General features: G+C 59.1%; 1 protein-coding gene across 1 annotated transcript in view; it reads right to left on the bottom strand.

Annotated features, from left to right (window-relative positions):
* Nucleotides 1–9,379: 9,379 nt before the first annotated feature.
* PEBP4 (phosphatidylethanolamine binding protein 4) overlaps nt 9,380–22,653 on the bottom strand; it is an 81,889-nt gene continuing 68,615 nt past the window's right edge. Inside the window, exons 4-6 of the mRNA XM_041490636.1 lie at nt 16,370–16,415; nt 15,346–15,462; nt 9,380–9,710 (exon numbers count right to left, since the gene is read on the bottom strand). Coding sequence (XP_041346570.1) covers nt 9,619–9,710; nt 15,346–15,462; nt 16,370–16,415 — 255 coding nt within the window. The 3' untranslated portion in view covers nt 9,380–9,618. The remainder of the gene's footprint in view (nt 9,711–15,345; nt 15,463–16,369; nt 16,416–22,653) is intronic.

The raw sequence follows: 22,653 nt of genomic DNA, 5'->3' as shown, positions 1-22,653 counted from the left end.
CCCAGGGGCGAGGGTCCCGTGGGGGATTCCTGCTCCGGAGCCCTGCTCTGGAAAACTCCGCATCCCCACGAGTGCCACCTCACACTCTGCTCTGGAAAACTCCGCATCCCCACGAGTGCCAGTCCCACGCTCGGCTCACACCAACCCGGGTGGGTGTCTGCCCCCCGGGGGTGACAGTGACACGGGAGTGGCACCTGCTTCCAGCTGGGAATGCAGCTGGTTCCTGCCCGCTCGGGGCGGCTGGGGCTGTGGGTGCACCCCAAACCCTCGCGGTGGGGTTTAGACTGCGTTTAAAGGTCCTGAGTCATGAGGACCTGCCGCTAAACCCGGCTGGTGAGAGCGGGACAGCTCAGGCACTGACAGCGGTTTGATTGGGAACGGCCTTAAGCCAAAATAAACCGAGGCAGACTTAGACTGGCACGGAAACGGCCGCATGGGGGTTGGACTGGCTTAGTTACAGCTCAGCTTAATGGGTCAGAGCATCCCGAGCAGAGTTCTGTACCCAGCCAGAGGCGGGGGGGAACAGAGAGAGTCTCGAGAGTCTCACCTGGGATGGCTCCGGATGGTTTTAAATTACAGCCCAGGCTGGATGGAGTCTGCAGCTGAGAGGTTTCACTCTTTTTTTCGTCATCCCACACATCTGCCTCATGTGAACCCCGTCCTGATCCAGGTGTTTTGGTAACCTGGATCATCACTGCTGGCATTCCATGCACACGGATCTTCCCCCTGCCCCACCTGCGCTGCTGGCTCCAGGTCTGGGGAGCACGGGAAGGACCTGGAGCTGCTGGAAGAGCTGCAGAGGAGAACAGGGAGCTGCTCCCAGGGCTGGAGCCCCTCTGCTCTGCAGCCAGGCTAGGAGAGCTGGGGGTGCTCACCTGGGGAAGGGAAGGCTCCAGGGAGAGCTCAGAGCCCCTTGCAGGGCCTGAAGGGGCTCCAGAAGAGCTGGAGAGAGACTGGGGACAAGGCTTGGAGGGACAGGACACAGGGAATGGCATCCACTGCCAGAGGGCAGGGTTGGATGGGATATCAGGAAGGAATTCCTGACTGGGAGGGTGGGGAGGGGCTGGGATGGAATTCCCAGAGAAGCTGTGGCTGTCCCTGGATCCCTGAAGTGCCCAAGGCCAGGCTGGACAGGGCTTGGAGCACCCTGGGACAGTGGGAGGTGCTCCTGCCCATGGCAGGGGGTGGCACTGGGTGAGCCTCCCCAGCCAAACCATTCCAGAATGCTATGAAATGCTGCCATCCCTCCTCAATTCCAAGGGTCCCACACCTCACAGCATCCCGTGCAGGGGTTGTGGCAAACAGTGACATTATTTAACCATGTCCCACCCTGCCCAGTTCCCGTGACACCCGCCCAAGTGCTGGCAGTGTCCCCTCAGCGAGGAACCCAGAGCCCCCAGCTGCCACCCCGACCCTCCCTCGGGGCTGTGTGATGCTGAGAGCTGCCACACCCCATCCCCAGAACCCCGCTGGCCCCCACGGGGCCGGGACCCTGTCCTCCTGTCCCCCTGGGTGCTGTCACCTGACGGGCGATTGTCGCCGCTCCTCTCGGTCTTGTGACCGACCGTGCCCTGATTCATGTGCCGGGAGCCCTGCAGGTGCTCCGGGCCGCACATCCTGGGGGACCCCAGGGCTTCGAAAAGGGGAACTCGTCAGGGTTTTTCACCTAATTAACGACAGCTTAATTGTACTTACAGGGGGGGAAACACGAGCCCAGTTCTCGTGCCTTGTGGCCAGGCTCATGGGCTGCTCGCTCCCTAAAATTCACTTCAGCTGAGCTGAGCATGCAGCGAGCTGAGCCTTGGAGGCTGGGGGACATCACGAGCTGCTCCTGTTCGGTGTCTCAGGAGCTCTGGAAAGCTCCACAGCGCACGGTTCTGTGTTTCAGGCTTTTAACTGCGCGGAGGGAGAGAGGGATCATCTGTAATGATGGCGATGATCACCAGCATTGTCACCTCATCCTGGATTACAAAGGATGCTCAGGCACGGAGCCTGAGGCACACACCAGAACACGGAGCCTTTCCTCCGCAGCCCTTGGATTCGCTGCAGATGCAGATCTGGGGCTGGTAAGGTCACGGAGTCGTAAACAGAGTGTGGCTGGTGGGGACCTGAAAGGTCACCGGCCTCCTACCCCCGGGGGACGACTGTGCCAGGGCCACGTGTGTAGGCGGCTGCCTGGATGGCCGACAACACAAACTTTTCTCGAGCAGCTTGGAGAGGGAAAAAAACACACCCCGAGCCACCCAAACCACGGGGTGGGCGTCGCGGGGGTATCGGATCAAGCCTCTGTGGTTACTCAGGGCTGTGAGTTTTGTTTTGTTTGCAGGTGCTGAGCTGATGTGGCACTTGAGGGCTGTCGGTGCTCTCTGGCAAACAACAGCTGCCCAGATGTGGCTGGAGCAGCAGCAGTTTGTTCTCTGAGCATTCCATGGCCTGGCATGAAAGATGCTCAGCACTGGCAGGGATGGGGTTCAGGGTAATCTGGAATTTCTGGGGGCGGAGAGACTTTCTTTGTTGCTGTCGGTCGTGGGAAATCCTCATTTCAGGCCAAACTTTGAGGGAACTTCAGCCAGGAGAAACTGCTGGGCAGCCTTCCTGATCCCAGACCAACACCCTCCTGGCCTGTGTCCTTCCCAGCGCTCCCGCCTCACCTTGGTTTTCCTGATTTGCCTGTGAAAACTCCACACCCTCCTCCTCCTCCTCCGGAAATATTTGGAAACACTCACACTGAAATATGCATGGAAAAGGAGATGGGCATTTCCCTCATGGAAAAGGAGACTGGCATCTCCTTCATGGAAAAGGAGATGGGCATTTCCCTCTTGGAAAGGGAGACTGGCATCTCCCTCCTCCTGCAGGGGAGGAAGGGACCCACAGGCAGAACCTGCTGCCCTGGGGTGTCCCTGGGTAGATCCCAAAGAATGGATCCCCATAAGCCAAACCCCAGGGTGGCTGGTGGGGGGAAACTATGGGAGCGTTGTGGGTGGCTGTGGGAAGCCATTTCCTGCCTCAGTTTCCCCCATGGCAAGGCAGGGATTGGCCCTGCCTCACCTTGTGGGGAAGCAGGATGAAAATCTTGGGATGGGGAGGAAAAGCCCTTTGGAGCAGAGCTCCAAACATCTTGCTGATCCTGGGAAATGAGTTCTGGGTGGCTGGGCTTGGTTCCTGAAGGGAACAGCCCCGGGAGATGGCTGGAGGCCAGGGATGCACCTGCAGGAGCATTCGGGGTGTTGTGGGGGGAGGTTTTTCCCAAAGAGCATCCCACAACTTCCCGCTGCTCCTGGGGATGGGGGGACTCCAACCCCACAACTCCCGCTGCTCCTGGGGGTGGGGGACTCCAACCCCACAACTCCCGCTGCTCCTGGGGGTGGGGGACTCCAACCCCACAACTCCCACTGCTCCCAGGGGCTGGTGGGGGACTCCAGGTTGTGCCAGCAAGGGGCTGCTGAGTGCTCAGGGGGAGTGGGAACCTCTGGGTCGCCTCAGTCCGACACAGGTCTGGTTTTCCAAGCCCTTCCTGTTATTATCCAGCTGGGGAACAATAGCGGTGGCAGCTGGCGTAGTGTGACCTGGAGATAAGGAGACAGCTGATTAACAGGGAAACTACAGAGCAAGCCCAGAGTGAAAGTGGTCCCGGGAGGGCAGCACCAGTGGGAAGGTTGGGATTCCTGCCAGGGATCAGGAGCAGAGCGGGCTGCAAAGCCAAGGATGATTTTATGGGACCAGCAGCAACCTCGGCCTGGTGGCCCCAGGAAGGAGCCCTGGAGTGACCCCACGAGGGGTTTGCAGAGGAAGACCACAAAGGCATTTCTTAATGTGAAACCAAGAAACAGAAGAGGAACTGGACACTGGAATCGCAGCTCCCGGAGCTGTGCCATGACAGCGCTCCAGAGACGTGAGCGATTCCCTGACGGAGAGGAGCAGAGGATGTCAGAACCCCCCAAATCCACCAATCCAGCGGAAAAAGGGCTCGATGTTGTGTCAGCACAGAGGGGTGAATCCAGCGTGGTGGGAGGGGCAGGATGTCCTCCCAGAGAGAGAATTCCAAAGGCTGCGTGCCTGGGAAAAAGCGCTGCTCCCGAAGGCTGAGCTACAACCAGCCCAGGAGAAACTGGGGAGAGGCCAAAGGCGAGGGATCTGCGAGCCATTGAAACCAGCCCGGGGGCGATTTGCCATTTCCTAGCAATGAGGAAATGTGAGGTTGGCTGAGGACCCGCGGGGCTGCGGGCAGGGAATGGGAAGCGAGAGCAGCCGACAAGTGAGGACAGGCCGGGCCGGGGCCGCGGGGCGAGTCCGTCCGTGCCGGCCGGGGAGCAGCAGGGGCGCTGCCAGAGCCACCCGGCTCTTTGCACCACACCTTGGGATGCAAAGCCCGCCGGGCATCCGCCTCATCCCGCAGCCAGCTGGGGTAAACAGCGCAGTGCCAGGCACCCGGGCACGGCAGCTCCCGGGCAGGGGCGAAGCTGCTGGGCTGGGACCACCGTATCAAAAAGGCTTTGGTTGTTTCTGTTGTGCCGAGGAGAGTTTTGGGGCAAACCACATCTGAAGGCGCTCGTGGCTCCCGGAGGAGTGGGAGAGGCTGGGAGCTTCCCACTCCCGCGGACAAACCCAGCTCAAACCGACTCGGGGAGCAGCTGAAAGAGGAAACAAAACCTGGGCTGAGTTTCTCCCGGCTGAGCATCCCCTGAATGCTCATCCCAGGATGCCTGGCAGCGCCTCTGGGCACAGCTGAGCTCTGCTTTCCCTCAGGAACAGCTGGAATTTGCATCCCAGGATGCTGCCAGAGCATGGCTGAATGGTCCAGCCACAGTGAGCAGGATGGGGGTCCAGGACCCCAAAACCGAACCAGATCTGACCCTGTGCCCCCAGAGAGCCCCACAAAGCTCCTTTGATGTTATACAGCATTTTGGAAACCCAATAATAATTAATTATTGCTAATTAATTAAACTATCACTGCAGGACCAGCCTGCGTGCCCCTTGCTGCCCGCTGGCACGGACACAGAGGTGGGGACACGTCCCTGTCCTCGCCTTTCCTGCCTTACCTACTACTTCAGGAGCCCTAAATTCCTGCCACGGCCCAGCTGCCTCTCCCAGGGCCCGCCCGGCTGCCGGGAGCAGCAAAGCCGGGAGCAGCAAAGCCGGGAGCAGCTCCCAGTGCAGGCTCCCACCCCCATCCCCATCCCCATCCCCGCGGCACGGGAGGACCCCCAGAGCGGGGCTTTGTGAGTCCCCAGCACGAGGATGAAGGCTTGGAGCTCCTCTCTGGATCATCCCAGCGTCGCCCACCCCTGGCTGACGTGGAGAGCCGGGTGCCTCAGCATCCCGTGGGGCTGCTGATGTTCAGCTGCCCGGGGGATTCTCCCACGTCGGCTCCCAAATCGGGCAGCGCTGCCCGTCCCCAGCAGCACGTGGGGATTTGGGGATTATCCCTCCTGACCTATTTCCCGGGGGGTGCAGCCGGGCTGAGCTCAGGGAACACTTGAGGAGTGCAGAGATCTGCAGATAGAGGAGCTCCGAGGTGTGAGATATCAGTAATTAATTCGCAGGTTGATATAGTTATGCGCTTAGATCATCATCAGCTGATCCTGCTAATCCCTTCTTGAGCAAGTCCCTGGCTGAGGGGGAGCTGCTGCCTGGCACTGCCGAGCTCCTGGCAGCTGGGTTGTCCCTGTGGCATCCCCAGGTGCCACCGAGGCTTTGGGGTGCCAGGGCTGTCCCCCAGTACCTGCTCTGGCCTTAAATCTGCATTTTCCTGGGGTGAGCCCTCTGCATCAGACCCAGGGCTGCCCCCCTTGAGCTGGGGGCTGGGACTTTCTCCCATTAATTATTTCAGTGATTATTAAAAACAGGTAATTGTTATCCTGTTGGCTTGGGGCTCGTGTTTAGCACGAGCTTCTCCTGGCCTCCAGCCCAGTTTTGGCAAGGAACACCCCCTATGTGCTGCTGGGTGCTGCTGCTTCTCACCAGGAACACTCAATTTTCACGAGTTCATTGTTAATTTTTAAACTCCAAGTCCTCTTCTCCCTCAGTCATGCCATGGAGTGGGTGGGTTTGCTTTGGGAAGGGGCTGGAATTGCCCAAACCCAGCTCAGAGCCCCATCCTGGGAGAGCAGAGGGGGGCTGTGTCCATCCCACAGCCATGCCTGGGCTCAGCTCAGCTCACAGCCCCCCACAATCCCTGGGATTCTGTGTTTCCATGGCTTTGTGGCCTTGGAATGCAGTTGGGTTCTTCAGGGCTGGTGAATCCATGCTGGAATTCCTGGGATGTGCCATTGGTGCTGTAGGTCCCAGCTTACACCCCACACCTGAGCTCAGCCCACTCTGTTTTCTCCCAGTCCTTCACACGAAAAACTCATGAAGCCACGACAGTGGAAAGTCGAGGTAACAAATACAAATAAAACTTCCTCTGGAGGCTAAAAATGACACCTGTAGACAGTGAAAAAAACTTCTCTGGGTGACAATAACAGAGCGTGGAGCTATTTCAGTGTTGGGCTGTTCCATTGCAGCACTCGGCGCTGGGGTTGTGGCTGCTCAAAACCAGCCACTTCCCCAGGGACGTGACGTGTTTCCTTTCCATCACAAACTGATTTAGAAGCAAAACTTTCTACATTTAGGCAGCTGAGAGGTTCAGCTTCTCTTTTCTCTCTCGCGCCAATGGTGAGCGAATGGAAGGAGAGATAAAGGGGGTGGGACCAGCACAAAGTGACTGTACGTGGCTTCCTCCTTGTGAGTTTTTTCCTTCACTCTTTCTAAATAATCGAAAAGTGAACCAGAAAACCACAATTAATATTTTCCACGCCGTGGAGGCCTCGTGTGCATCCCAGTGAGAGTTTGAGGTGCAGGGCTGGCCAAGGCTGCTGCGTTTGCAGCCCTGAGTGCCCCCAAAGGCCACGGGTGCCTGGTGCTGTGTCCTGGCAGGGACAATCCCACCACAGGGACATTGCAGCCAGCTGGGCAGATTCCTGACCTGATCATTCCTGTCCCCATCTCCATCCCCATCCCCACCTTCATCCTCATCCCTATTCCCATTCTCCATCTCATCCCCATTCCCACTTCCATTCTCCATCCCCATCATCATCCCTGTTCCCACCCTCAATCCCTATCCCCATCCTCAATCCCCATCCCATCCCATTTTAACTCCATCTCCATCCTGTCCCCATCCTCATCTCCATTCATGTTTCTCCATCCCCATCTCCATCTTCATCCCATCCCTATTCTCCATCCCCATCCCCAATCTCATCTCTACTCCCCTCTCCTTTTCCATCTGCACCTCACTCCTGTCCTTGTTCTCCATCTCATTTCCCACCTGTCCCCTCCACATCCCCACCTCCATTTCCATCTCCACCCCCATCTGTCCCCTCATCCCCATTCTCCATCTCTGTCCCCATTCCCATTTCCATTTTCCGTCCCATCCCATCCCATGCCATTCCCATCTCTATACTCCATCCCATTCCATTCCCATTTCCATTCTGCAACCCATCCCTTTCCCATTTCCATTCTCTGTCCCATTCCCATTCTCATTCCATTTCCATTCCCCATCCCACCCCACCCCACCTCACAGTGTCACACAGGGCCGTGGGTCACTTTGGCTCCCAGTGATCCCAATCCCAGCTCAGCTCCACTTGTCTCATCCCCAATTAAGCCCAGGAACAGCGGTGATCATTTCCTAGAAGGATAAACATCCGATTGCCTTTTCCCCACCAAAAATAACCACGGCAGCCACAAGGAGCCGAGGGCAGGGAGGGGAGGCTGATGGAGTTGGGCTGCAGGATGTCAGCCGAGCCCTGACCTCTCATTTTCACCCGAGCCTCGCTCCCATCTGCCGGGCCAATTACACCCTGCTCTGAGGGCAGGGATAGAAAAAGGAGAAATCCAACTTTAGCAGACTTCCATGACATCTCAGTGTCATTTCCTCTGCTGCTAATCTTAGCGCCAGTGGCAGCGGGGTTCATGTTTTTTTTTTCCCTGGGTTGTGGTGTTACCCAGCTTCCTTTTTTTGTTGCTTTCCTTCCCGCCGGCTCCTGCAGCTTCACCCAGCCTGGTGTGCCCAGGGCAAGGCTGGATCCTGCTCCTGCATCCCCCTTGGACACCCTGATCCTTCCTGGAGGGGACAGGGCTCTGCAGGACCCCTCTGTGATTCAGCCCCTCCGAGGCACAGAGGCACTTCCTGGAGGGAAAGTCCCGGCCAAGTTTAACCCCCCAGGCAGGACTGAAATTCACATTTAACCCCCACCAGTGCAGGACTGAAATCCATGTTTAACCCCACAGTGCAGGACTGAAATCCAGGTTTAACATCCCAGGACTGAAATCCATATTTCACTCCCCAGTGCAGGACTGAAATCCAAGTTTAACCCCCTAGTGCAGGACTGAAATTCACATTTAACCCCCAGTGCAGGACTGAAATTCACATTTAACCCCCACCAGTGCAGGACTGAAATCCATGTTTAACCACCCACGTAGGACTGAAATCCATATTTCACCCCTCAATGCAGGATTGAAATCCAAGTTTTACCCTGCAGTGCAGGACTGAAATCCACATTTAACCCTCCAGGCAGGACTGAAATCTGCTCTCACTGCCAGGGACCCAGGGAAGGTGACCAGCAGGATGGCACGGAGATGTTTTTTTGGGATCAGCTTGCTCTGTTCCAGACCCAGGCACTGATGCAGAGCTGAGATGCAGCAACCAGAGCATCACAACCCCTCTGAAGGATCCCAGGCCTCCCTGCCCAGCCCTGAGCAAGTCATTCCCTCGTGCCTCAGTTTCCCCTGCCTGCAGAACGTCCTGAGTTCCTGCTCCCCATGGTTTGTTCCAAGGGGAACATTATTCCTGGCCATGGGCAGGACAGAGGTGGCTTTGTCACAGCGCAGACACCGGGATGTGCTCTAAGGAGGAGCTGCAGGCGGGTGAATCTGAGCCTCGGAGAAAACTGAGTCTTAGATGAAAGCCTAATTAAGGAGCTAATTAAAGGGGAGGTCCAGCTAAGTGGCCAGTAGGCAGAGCTCTGCTGATTTATGCCTTTAATTTCGGTTTTGCTTTCCAAGAGAAACGGGCTGAGGGCAAAGGCAGGACAGGGCCGGGGCAGTGCCCCTTTCCCACGTGGTGCCACCAAAGGACCCCTGGACAGGAATCACTGCCCCTGTCCCCTGCTGGGTGGCCCCTGGGGTCACCTAAACGAGGGTCTGGCTGGCCACCCCCTGCTCCCATTGGCCACAGGGGTCAGCTCTCATCCCATGCAGATCCCAAAAAGCCAGACTCACCTGGCACTGCCCCGCGCTCCCTGCCACCACAGAGCCCTGTGTGCTCCATCAAAATTTTATTCAGGAAGCTGCAGGCATCAAAGTCCCCAAAGTGCCAGGGGGACATGCAGGGGGTCAAGTCAGAAATGGGGTGAAGGGGGGAGAAGGGGGGATGCCAGAATTTCTGGGATAACCAGGTGAGCTGGGACACCTCCTGGCATGATCCCCAGAGGGAAAGAGAACTTGGTTTTGGGAGGGGAGGGCTGGGGCTCTGGGCTGGGAGCAGGGTGGGTTCATCCTCAGTGGTCCTGGGGTCCCCTCTGCTCCGGGCAGAGGTGGCTCTGTGGTGTGGGGATGTGCAGGGCAAGGAAGGGATAGCTGGAGTTAATCCTTGTAGTGTTTGGTGAGGAACTGGGTCGAGGCCACAGGGTGGCCCAGGTGAAAATCCTCCACGAAGTCCTTCAGGTCCCAGGTGCCTGGGGAGAGAGGAAAAGGGGGTGAGCAGGGCTGGAGGACGGCTGGAGAGGGGAGCACAGTGTGCAGCTTCTGCTCTGCCCCAAACCACATCCTGCACACCCCAGGAGGCCCCAGGGACAGCGAGGAGTCACAGGGACCCCAGCTCTGAGCATCCCGGGGGTACCTCGGCTCCTCTCCTGCCCCCTGACCTTTGGAGCAAACCTTCCTACAGCTTCCCACGAGCCCACCCCGGGGGTGGCCTGGCTGGAAATCCCCCTGGGGATGTCACAGGACATCCCCCATCCCCCTCACTGGCATTTATGGAGCTGCTGCTCCACAGACTGCTGGAGCCGAGGGGGTTCCTCATTCCTGACCCTCCTCCCCCGCTGCCTGCCCTGACCCCGGGATCCCGGAGCTCTGGGGGCAGCTTCTGCTGGATCCAGCTGGGGGTTTTCCCACGTAGGCAGCAGGGAAACCCTCTCTGGGTCCAAGGGCAGGAGGGATTCCCTCATCCCCGGGCCCGTGGGGCAGAAATCCCCCTGTGCCCTGCCGGGGTCGGGCACCGAGCCTGTGTCTGGCTGGCGGCTGTGGGAGCGTCCTGCCCTGACTGGGGGGGTTTCCCTGGCACCCAAACAGCTCACGCTGCCCCTCCTTGTGGGCCACCGGGGAAAGAGGCCCGTTGTTTATCTGAAACCTGTCCTCTCCTCTTCCTGGCTGCTCTTTAATGTCACGCGGCAGCCTGGCAGCCTTTATCTGCTGCCACATCTCAGCCCCGACTGGAGCACAGCGTCCCCTTTGCTCTTGCAAAAGTGCTGAGCAAAACCTGAGCTGCTGCATCACCTCCGTGGGGTGCTGATGGCTGGGGGAGCTGGTGGAGCTCCCACCTGCTCCCCACCTCGGCTTTGGAGCTCCAAAAAAAGCTCTGGAGATTCCCGTGGTGACGGCACCGCAGCCTGGAGCTGCGGGAGGCCTGGCTGGGATGCTCCGGGGCCAGGGAAGGAGATCCCAGGATGCTCAGCAAGGACCCGCATCCCACATTCCGGCTGGGATGAGATGTCGGAATGCACTACTGCAGGCTCCCAGGTGTCCCCTGCCACCCTCCGAGGACACAAACCAAGCTGAGAGCAAGGACAGTCCCAGTGTCCCGCACTGGGGTCACCGCCAGCCGGGACAGAGCCACGAGCCCCAAATTCCACCTCGGCAGGAGGGGCAGTCCCTCACTTGGCGGTGTCAGCCCACCCCCCCCCCCCCCCCCCCCGTGCTGGGGGTCGCGATGAAGGTGGCACCAGGGGAAGGAGCCTCGGGGGGGCCGCTCCCGCTGTGCCGGGTGGGTGCCTTTCATCCGGAGCCTTTCAAAGCGCTGGGAAACCCCCCGGGAGAGCCGCGGGTGCCACACGGGGCTGGGTGAGAGCGAGACGAGGCACCCCCGACTCCCAGGGGTGCCGGAGCTGTCACTGATGTTCGCGGAGCCTCCGGAGAGGCGCGGATGAAAGGAGCCGGGGGAGGCAGAGCCTCTGCGGGGCTGCAGGCACCGGCCCCGGCCCTCGCCCCGCGCGTGGGGCCGGGGTTTTTCCTGACCTACTTTCCTACCTGCCCTGGCACCGGCTGTGCCCGGCCCGTCGGGCCAGGAAAGCCCCGGGGCAGCCGCGGGTGTGGCCAAGGGGGGGATGCACCGGGGGGTGCCAGATTTGGGGCGCCGGGTCCCCCCTACACCAAATCCAACCCCTCGGGTGCATCCTCAAAGCGGGTGCCCCATCCCAGCGTGACCAACTCCCTGTGCCAGCCATCCCAAACCACCCCAGCTGGCTCCCGGGGCTGGGGACTGTGAGTCACTGGGATCACGGAGCCGGGAAAGGAGCAGGGGGCCGGCCGGGGAGCCGAGGTCGCGGTGCCACTGTCCCCTCTCCCTGCCACAACAATACGGCGTTTCATCCGTGGCTTGGTCCGTTTTCAAGCTCATTTCCCAAAGGATTAAATCATCCCACTTGGCTCTTATCTGCTCACCCGCCGGAGGAAGAGGAGTGCCCGCTGACACCCACACGTGCGCGGCCGCCTGAGCCCGGAGCACCCGATGGGGAAACTGAGGCACGAGGCAACCGCTGGGCTCGGGGAGCTCGGCATCCCTCTGATCCCACAGGTTTCCCAGCGCTGCCGCTGTCTCCTGCCCACCCCCCAAACGCTGTCCCCTCCTCCCCCGGCCCCCCGGCTGTAATTTATCAGCCTCATCAGCGACGATGTTCTCCTGATGGGAGCCCTGATGCTTCTCTGCCAAGATTAATGATGTCCCAGCGGAGGTGGGCGGGAGGCCGGCAGCTCCTTTGGTCACCATTAAGTGACACCCGGGGACTGGGGCCGGCACCGTGTTCTCCCCGCAGCCCTTTGCCGCCTCCCGTCCCGGCCGCAGCCTTTCCCTCCCGGCCGGGGCCCAGTCCAACCCGATTTTCCAGCTGGGTGGATCGGATTGGAGGCGCACAAGGTCGGCTCATGAGTCAATGCCGCGGCCCCGATCCGGAGCTGGAGCTGGAGAGGGATGGAGCCACGGGCTGGCCGGGCTCATCCCCGTCCCTGCTCCCCAAAGGACTTGTTGCTTCCCGGAGGCAAAATTTCTGGGAGGAAAAAAAATCCACTCCCGGTTGTAAAACATCTTTCCAGGGCAGGAGGGGCTTTGGGAATGCCGGAGCTGATGGGAAAAGGTGGAAGCATAGGGATGAACTCAGGTGAAATTAAGCCTCAAGATTTTGTGCTAATTAAAGATCCCCCTCGAAGAAAGCTGTGGGGGAACTTTAATTCCCCAGCAGCACAGCCGGGGTCTGGTGGGTGCCTGAATTCCCCAGCTGAGGGATTTCCCGTGGATTGAGAGCCGCCCCGGGATGCGACGGCGGCTGTGACATTTCACAGACCACAAATTATTATCTTGCATCTCCCCAAAACACAGCCACGGCTTGTAACGCTTCTGGCTGCGAGGGAAGTGGGGTGAGTGGCAGGAAGAGCCGTGGGGACACCTCAAACGTCCCCACCTTCGGTACTGAGCGGGGACAGAGCTGGTGCTCGGTGACAATTCAGTGGCAAGGCCAAAAACTGAAGTGAATCAGAGTCCAGAGGAGAAACTGAGGCTCTGAGTTGTTTGCCCGAGGTCACACGGAGCCGGCTGGTGCCGGGATTGATCAGAAACCCTCACGGGGAAGGATCAGGGTGTTTTTTTTTCCCTGATGAAACAAGATTTTTGCTCAAGAGCCGCCCTGGAGAAACACCTCGGCCGTAAACACCTGATTTCCACATTGCCACGAGTGACAGGGGGACGTGTCCAGGTCCTGCAGCCCTTCCAGCACCCGACCTGTGCCCGTCAGTGCCATCCCAACCAGGACATCCCCACGGCAGGGTGGAAATGTCCCTGCTCCCTCTGAGCTGCTGGCGCTGCGCAGCCAGGCAGGGAGGGAGAAGAAACAAGGATTTGTTTTCCACGCTCGCCGTTGCCCCTCGCGCTTTAAATTCCCAGGGATCTTTCCCAGGAGCAGGGACAGGCGACGCGGGCAGGTCCTGGTGTAGTGCCCTCTTCTGGAGGCTCCGGCCGAGCTCCTGCCATCCCGCCTGGCACTGTCACCTCCCCCGGCTCGGCCACGCTCGGCCCGGGACCTTGCCTGGCCTGGCCGCCTGCACACATCCCGTGCCAGGAGGGAATTTTTCTGGGAACTGAGCAGAAACGCTCTGGTGGGGCTCAGCTCTGCCAGGGGACGAGCTGCCAGAGGGAGGGATGGCCAGCACAGGGATGCAGCACTGGAGGCTGGACACATCCCGAGGCTGGGATGGGCCAGTGCCCGCTCAGGACATGTCTCTGTCCAGGGCTGGTGGTGATGGGCGTCCCCAGCCTCGGTGAGACAGAGATGTCGCTGTCACCAGATGTAGGACGGAGTAAAAACAGCAAGGAGGGGTTCATTTGAGGCCAAATAAGATGGGAAATTCTGAGCAAGGATGCAAACTGTGCCTGCGGCATCGCCGGGAGAACCTGCACCGCTTCTGCTGCAGGAGAGGAGCAAGGCAGAGCCCGGGCTGGCTTCTCCTCCGTGATCCTTTGGGATTGGGGTCACCCCCTCCTTCTCCCAAAGGTGTCTGCTCCTGCTCCCCGTGTGCTGCCTGTGCAGTACAGGGCTGGATGCACCAGCAGATCCATCGGCGTTCATCCCACTGCCTTGGGGATGGATTTATTTAAAACGCTTGAGACACCAAAATCTCATCCTTTGGCTGCTTTTAGGGATCATTCCCTGGGAATAAAGATGATGGTTTGTCGGTGTCTGAACCCAGCAGCATCCTCCAGCCAGGCCAAGGATGTGATGCAGCAGTGAAATGGTTAAAAATAACATTCAACCGACTCCTTAAACACGAGCCCCTGCCAGACCCCCGCAGCTGCCTGACAAACGATGCTGAGGCATCGGATCCTGTGGAAAAATATCCAAAATATCCGCTGGGTCTTTCCCAGGAAGTGCGGGAAGGGCTGGGAAACACAGATGGGATGGGGACAGCGGCAGCTGGGGAATGCCCGGCCACCCTCGCCTTGGGGACAGCGGGGTGCTTGAGGCACCTTCCCCGGGGGTGACATCTGGGGAGCTGGAGACGCATATCCTGCTAAAAAGAGGATTTGTCTGGAAAAAGCTTCTTGGTGGGTGTCTCTGTGTCCCTTCCCAGCTCTGGGATGCTGCGGTGGGAATGTGGGGACAACACGGAGCCCCCTCCTCCCGGTAGGAATGAGAGGCTGGCAGGGGGGTGACATCAGCGGTGTCATTAAGAAGCGGAGCTAATGAGCCAGAAAACAAAGCCAGGGGCAGGGAGAACCCGCAGGGAGGCTCGCGGCAGCCTCATCCCGCTCCGGCCATGGGATGAGCACCACGGCTCAGTGCCGGGACCGGGGCAGGGGCTGTCCGAGAGCCCCCCGGAGCCAGCCCCCGCTCCGGGCCGGGCTCTGTGGGTTCCCAGGCACGGGGTGAGTCAGGCACAGCCTGAGCACAGCCCAGACACACCGACCTGACCTGCCCGTCGAGCCCTGCTCATGTGGTCCCAGCTGGGAAAGTTTTGAAATTTCCCTTGTGGAGGCCACGTGAGGCACAGGAGCCCGAGCTGCAGGCAGGGCAGGGAGGAGCCCGCGCTTGGCACCGGCCGGGATGGATCCCTGCCCGTGCCAGGCTCCTGCAGGCTGCCCCGGCATGGAGCAGCAGCAACGGTTCCCTCGGCATTCTGGGGATCTGGCCGCTCCATCCCTTCAGTGAAAGATTTTGGGAGGAGCCGGGGAGCTGGGAGTTGGCGGGCGTTGTGTCAGCCCGGTTTGAGCAATCCCTTGCTAAACCTTCTCCGCGGCTGATCCTTATCCGCCCGCTCCGAGGTGCCGCTGATGCAACTCCCGCCGCTCGGGCTGGGGGGATGTGCCAGCAAGGGCTGCATTTCACAGCCCACATCTCTCCCTGCTTCCGATCCCGCTAGCCAGGCCGTTACCAGACGTTTTCCAAGGGTTCCTGCTGCCTGGCAAGGATTTAACACCTCACCCACGTCCCCTGGAAGGATCCTTTTGCACCGAGCGGGCATCCCCAGCCTGCCGGAGCACGCGGCGTTGCCCACGGCCCCGGAAAAGCCCCTCGGGGCGGGGATGGAGGGCAGGCGGGTCCTTACCCAGCGACTGCTGCTCATCGGAGCTCAGGGAGATGGTCTGGTGCTGCGGCTGCCGGTACAGGCGGAACTGGTAGCGGTGGTAGCCGCTGTAGCGCGAGGGCTTGGGCCGCCCGTAATCTGGGAGGCAGAAGAGAAGGGCTGGGTGTCCCTCTGAGCCACCAGAACCAGTCATTCACCACCCTCCTCCAGGCTGGGATCAGCTCTGCCACTCAGCCCCCTGCACTGGGACCCCTCACAACACCCTGACCTCCCCTCCCTCCATCCCCTTCCCATGTCTGCACCCTCCCTGCTGGGTGCAGCCTCCCCTGGGCAGGGGGGACAAACCTGAGACCCCCAGCCCCCCACCAGGGCACGGCCAGCACCCCTTGGGCTGCCCCGGGGGGTCTTGGGGTCTGTGTTGTGCTCCAGGTTGGGAGGGAGCAGGGCACAGCTGCCCAGATGTGGGGCCTGCAGCTGGCTCAGGGCATGTCCAGCTGCTGAGCACAGAGGCTGTCCCTGGCAAAGGGACATCCAAGGGACGCACAGCACAGTCACCCCTCGGCCTCCATCAGGGACAGGAGGACGTGACACCGAGGGACAAGAGGCTGAAGCTCTGCCAGGACTCAGTCAGCTGCAGCCAGGTGAGCCCCCAGCCCCTCTCCCCTGGGCTGTGACCTCCCTGAGCCACGTCTGGACCATTTGGAGTCTTTGAAAGTCTTTGCTCCTGCAACATCACAGGAGTTGTTGGGATTCACCCGCTTTTATCTTGTCTTCTTCTTTTGGGTTTTATCCCTCCCCCCTCTTTTTGCACTGGTTTGGAGCTTTTCCAACTGCTGGGGAGTTTTTAAACCACTTTTGCCTCTAGAAAAAATAAGAGAAAAAGTGGCTCCTGTTTCAGACAGTGCCCAGCTGTGCCCTAGGGAGTTCCTTGTGTCCCCCCCTTGTGTCCCCCCCGGTGTCCTGGTGTGCCCACCCCAGCCAGCACTGTCATCCCCTCATCCCAGCTGGCTGAGACCCCATCCCCTCATTTGGGGTCTGCACTCACCTGTCAGGACCTTCCCTTTGATCTTCCCAACCCTCAGATCCGAACCCTGAAAGGACAAAAAAGAGGGAGCTCAGGTGAAACCGGCATCTTCAGGAGAAACACAGGGGGATGGAGCCCTCCTGCCCCCACAGCACTGCCTGCTTCTCCCCAGGGATTCATTTTCCAACATTTTGTGTGTTTGCCTTGTAAAGATCATTCTCTTCTTGTAAAGAGAATTTTCTCCAGGTGGGTGGAAGGAGCGTGCCAGGGCTTTTCTTTGGCTCTTTGGGATTTAGGGGCTTGACCCACAGTGCCCTGGCACAGGTGACACTGCTGTCACCTGCACACAGACACCATCCATGATCTGGAGATCCAGGCCAGAGATCCAGGCTGTGGCACCCTGGGAAAGCCACAAAAATTCTGTTAAAAGCCTCGGTGCTGCTCAGCACAGCAGCATTTGGGAGAGCTGGCCCATTCCTGGTGGGATTGTGGTGATTTCCAGCAGCAAAAGCTGGAAAAAATCTTTGGCTTTGCTCTCAACAGAAACTCCTGCTGCAGAGCTTGTCGCACTGGAGGCCTGGCTCTCCATCCCTGTCCTGGGATTCTTCCCAGGAGCAGGGAGCCTTTCCTGGGACACCGAGCATCCTGTGGGGACTGCATGGGTGACAAAGGGACACTGCCAGGAGCTGGATCCACATCCTGGCCCCGCACATCCCACCTCACCCCTGACCTGCTGTGCTATTCCCGGCCATTCCCAACCTCACAGCACTCGTAAATCCTCTCCTACAGCACCCGTTATTCCAGTCCTGCCCACACATGCTCCTCTGCCAGGCCTCCTCTGTCCTAACCTGCCCTGGGAGTTATTATCCCAAAAAAAAGATGCCTCAGATAACTCCCAGCAAAAGTGCACGTGGGGAGCAGGGTTCGGTGCCTCGGCTCCCCGCGATCAAAGCTTCCCTCTCCCTCCAAAGGAAACTGCTCTGCACTGAGTCACGGCCGGTGACAGCCTCCTGCCAGCTGCCCCAAAGGTCACCGGGGAGCCAAGAGCTCCCTCAGATCCTTGGATATCGTCTCCCCGAGTCGGGCTCGCCACCTTGGCAGCTGCAGCCGAAGCACCCCGGTGACAGGGAGCTGCTGAGTGAGGATCTGGGCAGGCCTGGGTGCCGGGATCGCAGCGGGAGGGGAAGGCGCAGCGCAGGATGTGAGGGGACAAGCACCGGGGGGTGCCGGAGGGGACACACGGAGCCGCGGGGCCGCTGTGGCCCTGCCCAGATGTGCACACCCGCGCCATCCAGATGTGCACGCCCGCGCCATCCAGATGTGCGCACCCGCGCAATCCAGATGTGCACACCCGCGCCATCCAGATGCGCACACCGGCCGCATCCAGATGTGCCCCTCCAGCCCACCCGCACGGGCTCGCCCCTCCTCCGCCCAGATGTGCACACGTGCCCGAGCCCTCCAGCTGTGCCTGCTCCCCCAGATGTGCCGCTGCCCGGCGGGGGGAAGCTGCCGGCGCATCCCGAGCTCATCCCGAGCTCATCCCGAGCTCGCCGTGCGGCCGGGCCGGCTGCCAGCCCCAGCTCTTCAAAGGCACGGACTGCGGGTTTCTCTCCGCTCCTGGCAGGAACGCTCCCGTGCGGGGACCGCGCTGCTATTCCTGGCTTTGCCAGGGGCTTATCGGGCCGGGCCGGGCCTCCTCCCGCTCCCCTGCCCGCTGATGTGGGCTGCCAGCTCGCCCCGAGATGCTGCGGGTTCCTCGCTAGCCCCGGGCATGGGAGAGTCAAAGGATAAAACTCCTTTTTAAGAGCAAGAACAGGAAGAGGGCGGGAGGGAGAAAGTCGGGATGAGCACTCCAAACCCTGCCTGCCTTTTTTTTTTTTTTTTTCTTCTTTAATAGTAAACAGCTATCCTGGGAGCAAGGAGCAAGCTCTGGGCACGGCTGCCGGGATACGGGAGGGATTGGAGAGGTGGGGTGTGACGCCCTGTGACATTTTCTCCTTGTTTTTCGCTCAGGGGATGGTTTGTCGGAGGAATAACCCCCCCTCCAGCCCCTTTCCCCTTTGCTGACACGCCGGTGAGGGCGAGGGGAGCATCACACTCCGGCAGCTCCCAAAGATCCCTGCCACGAGCCGAGCTAATGGACACTGATGAGCTGCCGCGTTTATTAATGCCCTTTTATGAGAGCATTAATAGTTCCTAATGACACCATTTGAGCTTCCCAGCCTTTTATCTCCTCTTTCTCTCTTTCCCCTGCCGAGGACACGGTGTAGGAGGTGGAATTAGATATTCCCACCCTCCGGTCTGTGGCGGGTGGTGTCGAGAGCTGGCGGGGCACGGGATGCTCGTGCAGAGACCTGGGAAGCCTGAAAAAATCTGTGCCACACACTTCGAGTGCCAAGAGCTGCTCTCCGCGATCGTTTCCTCGGCCAAAGGAGTGGGGAATTTTATCCCTGTCATTTCTGGTGGCCTGGACACCGAGCGAGGCTCCCTGGGAGCTCACGGCCAGCCCTCGCTGCTGCCTGCACGTCGCAGCCGAGGAAGGGGGGAATAAATAAATAAACACAGATAAATTAAAGGCAGTGAGTCACCTTGTGTTTTCCTCTTGATCTTTTTGTTTTCTTTTCACCCCCTTCCCTTTCTTCCCCCTCTCCAGAACGTGTCTGATCCCATCGGAGAGGAGGGGAAAGGGATGGGTGGCGAGCTCTCGCCAGCGATTCGCCCGGGCGAGGACGGAGGGTTTATGGAAAGTGGGTGTGGGAATCGGCACAATCGCTGGCAGGGGACCAGGACAAACAGATGACGGATGGGACCCGGGGAAGTGCAGCCGAGCAGGGCTGGGCTGCTCCTGCCTCTCCGGGAGCGCGTCCCAACCCGGCCCCGGGGACCTCGGGACACCGGGGGGGGGGCTCAGCCAGGTGCGGGGGCTGCATCCCATGGGAAGTGTCCGAGGGGCCAGGCCGGCATTAACCAACAATTATCCGAGGGGGAAGCTGATCCAGGCACCCGGGGTTCCTCCCGCACTGCTCCTCACCAGCAGGAGCTTGACGGGGCCGAGCGGCTTCAAAGCCGGCCCAGCGGGAGCCCAGATTTGTTCTCCTCAGCTCCTGTGATCTCTGGAATGAGGTCAGGATGGAGGAATTGGCTCAGCGAGCACAGGGGAGCATCCCGGGAAAGGTAGAGCCACTGGGATGGCAACCCAGCTTCCCTGCGAGGCTGGATCGGGGAATAAAAGGATGAGATGCTAATTGCAGGTGGATCTGGATCTGTTCCACCGTGTCCTTGCAGAGGAAGGTGAAATTTTGGGATTTCTTCCTCCCCACCAAAGCCAGCAGCAGTGGGGAGGACCACTCCTCCCCCAGCTCCCAGAACCATCCAGGCTCGTCCTGCTTTCCAACAAAAAGCATGTGAGCAAAGAGCTGATCCAAGAGAAACTCTCCCTCCAATCATCCCCGCGCTCGGGGAGGCCAGGAGGGAGCAGGGCAGGGCCCGGCCAGCTCCCAGCACTCCCAAACTCTGGCATTTCCCAGCTCAGCCGCCTGTTTGAGCAGCAGCTCGCTTCCAGAGGGATCCTGGTGCTGCATCTGGGGCATGGGATGCTCCCAAAGGGCTCCGGCTCGCCCACGCCGCCCCGACCCGCTCGCTCTCAGCCCAGCCTTGCTTTTCCCGTCAGCGTCGAGCCGGGGTTGGGTGCCTGAAGGAGCCTGTCAGCCCCGACCCTGCGAGTCCCTCCGTGATGAGAAGTGTCACATCCCATTATGCCAGCCCTGCTGTGCCGCTGGATTGTCGTGGGCTCTCCGTCGGGAGAGAAACCGGGAGAAAGAGGAAAAAATACGGAGAAGCACAGAAACGGTTCTCATGGAAGAAGCAGGGTGGGAGAGGCACCTTCCAGCCAGGATGGGAAAGGTTTCATTGGGAATGGCCTCCCCTGGCTGTTCTGTTACTCCAAAGTGGTTTTCTACAGCATTCCCAGGGCAGGGACCAGACCCCAGAGAGGTTGGATCCTATCCCACCCCAGATCCAGAGAAACCTCCCCTTCCTGCTGGAGACAGCCCAGCTTTCCCAACCCCAAACCTTCTCCTCAGCCTCCTGCTCTGGCGCTTCCCCGCAGCCCCAGTTCCTGGATCCTGGCGTGACTCAGGACCCTGGCTTTGTGCTCCGAGCCGGTTTCACTCTCCGGGCACAGCTGGAGATGTGGCCAGGCCATCCTGGACCTGAGGCAGGAATGATTCCCAGAATTTCCCTGCACCCCACGTCTCCTTCCAAACTTCCCACCCGCATCCTCACTGCCCAGACACTTTGCTTTGTAAGGAACAGGAGTCAATCCTCTCTCCAGAGCCTCCTGCTCCTCTCACAGGCTCCAGGGATGTCCAGTGCAGCCCTGTGGTCCCCAGGGAGGGTGGGACACATGGAATCAGCCCATCTCCAGCTGCCAACCTCCTTACCCAGAGCCCATTACTTTAATTGATTACATGTTATATTAATGGAATTCCACCCTCCCAAGCGATATTTGACTTGTTTCCTGTCAGTCTGCACCTGAAAAATTGATAAACCACCATGATCTGAGCCACATGCAGGCAGAAAAGAGTGGAGAAGGCACTTTTCCTTCTACAGGGGACTTTTCAGGGCAGATCCAGAACCTCAGGAAAGCTGAACCTGGGTGGGTTGGATTTGTCTGTTTGAGGATTGATACAGCCACAAGCACCAACACCGGTTGATTTTAACCCCAAAATCTTGCCAGGACACCCTGTCCCAGCAGACACTAACCAACACTGACAGCACACCCTCATGCCAAAAAATTCTCTGAGGCTTGTCACAACTCCTGGGAATCTTTGCTGAGGGTCCCCAAGGAGCAGGAGGGGTCCCATTGTCACCCTTGGGAGGCTCAGGTTGGAGCAGGCCTGGGGAGGTCACCTCTCCAGAACGGATCTGAAGACCCTCTCCCACTTTTCCAGGGTCTGAATTCCAAGGATTTACCCCTACAGCCTTTAGGATCCTTAGGCAGCTCTTGGCACGGCCTGGAAGTTTTTCTAGCTCACAATAAATGGGGAAGGCGACCATAAAAATATATTAAAAAATAAATATCGGGCACGGTTGTAATTTAAATGCAGCTTTGTCTGATCCACCCTAATGCCGCAGGGGAGGACGTGCCACGGGTTATTAACTGAGCAAAATAAACATAAATCACCTCTGTGCCTGGCTTTTGCAAGGTTTTCTTAATCTGGAAACAAAACCCTGCACTCCATAACCCGAACCATCCCTGGCAGGGACCTTCCCAGGCTCCTGCCTCCCTGCTGGCAGCCCCAGGATGGCATTCCCAGTGCCAGCACCTCCCTGTGCAAGGAGGGAGGCTCTGCTGGGTGAATTTCCAAGCAGACACAGATCCCTGCCCGGCTTAGGCGCAGCTGGCACGGCTGCTGTGCCCATCTGCACCCTTCCTGCAGGATGTAGGTGAGGGGTAGGGTTAGGCTGTGATGACACCGGGAGGCTTTTGAAACCTCAGACAAAACATTTGTGTTGGAAAAGGAGAGGGATTTTTGGAGGTTTTTTTTTTGGTTTTTTTTTTTTTTTTTTTTTTTTTTTTTTTTTTTTTTTTTTTTTTTTTACAAAACACCTGCAGGATTGTGGAGGCAGCTGGGGGTGGGAATGGGATGCAGCATGCTGGGCTCCCTTCCCAAAAGTGCAGCAGAGCTGCTGTGGGAGGGCACGGGAGATGGGGCTTTGCCAGGACACTCCTGGCATGGGTTGGAATGCTGGATTTGGTGGCTTTGCCAAGAAACTTCATGGAGGAGTTTCCCTGCTCCCCCTTCCTTTGCACCCTGCAGGGAAGCACCAGGGGTTTGCTGGAGTGAGAAAACTGAGTGAGATGGAGGTTGAATAAAATCAAAGTTCAATAAAATGAAGGTTGAACAAATGATGGCTGAATAAAATGACGGCGGAATAAAATCAAAGTTGAATAAAACGATGCTTGAGCAAATGATGGGGGGATGAAATGGAAGTTGAATAAAATGATGGCTGAACAAATGACGGTCGCACCAGGCTGTGGAGAGGGCTGTGCACTCCCTGCTCTGGGGATCGGGGGGTGGCTGCACCCCAAAGCCCCTTGTGGCGCCCTGCCCGGTCACGCCCCGCTGCCGCTGCTGTAAAGCCGGGTGATAAATGAGGGATGCGATTGCTAAGAACAACAGGGATGTTGATAGCAACCCCAGGGGTGTGTTAGGAAGCTGCGTGGATGCCGGGCTCGGCGCTGGCTGCCTTTAACAGCCCCACGGTGTCGCAATTCCGGGCGAGCTCCCGGCGGAGCTGGC

Source organism: Pyrgilauda ruficollis, unplaced genomic scaffold, assembly GCF_017590135.1.
Source record: "Pyrgilauda ruficollis isolate IOZ18807 unplaced genomic scaffold, ASM1759013v1 scaffold125, whole genome shotgun sequence".
In the NCBI taxonomy this organism is placed as follows: Eukaryota; Metazoa; Chordata; class Aves; order Passeriformes; family Passeridae; genus Pyrgilauda; species Pyrgilauda ruficollis.
This window is presented reverse-complemented; position numbering and strand designations above follow the sequence as displayed.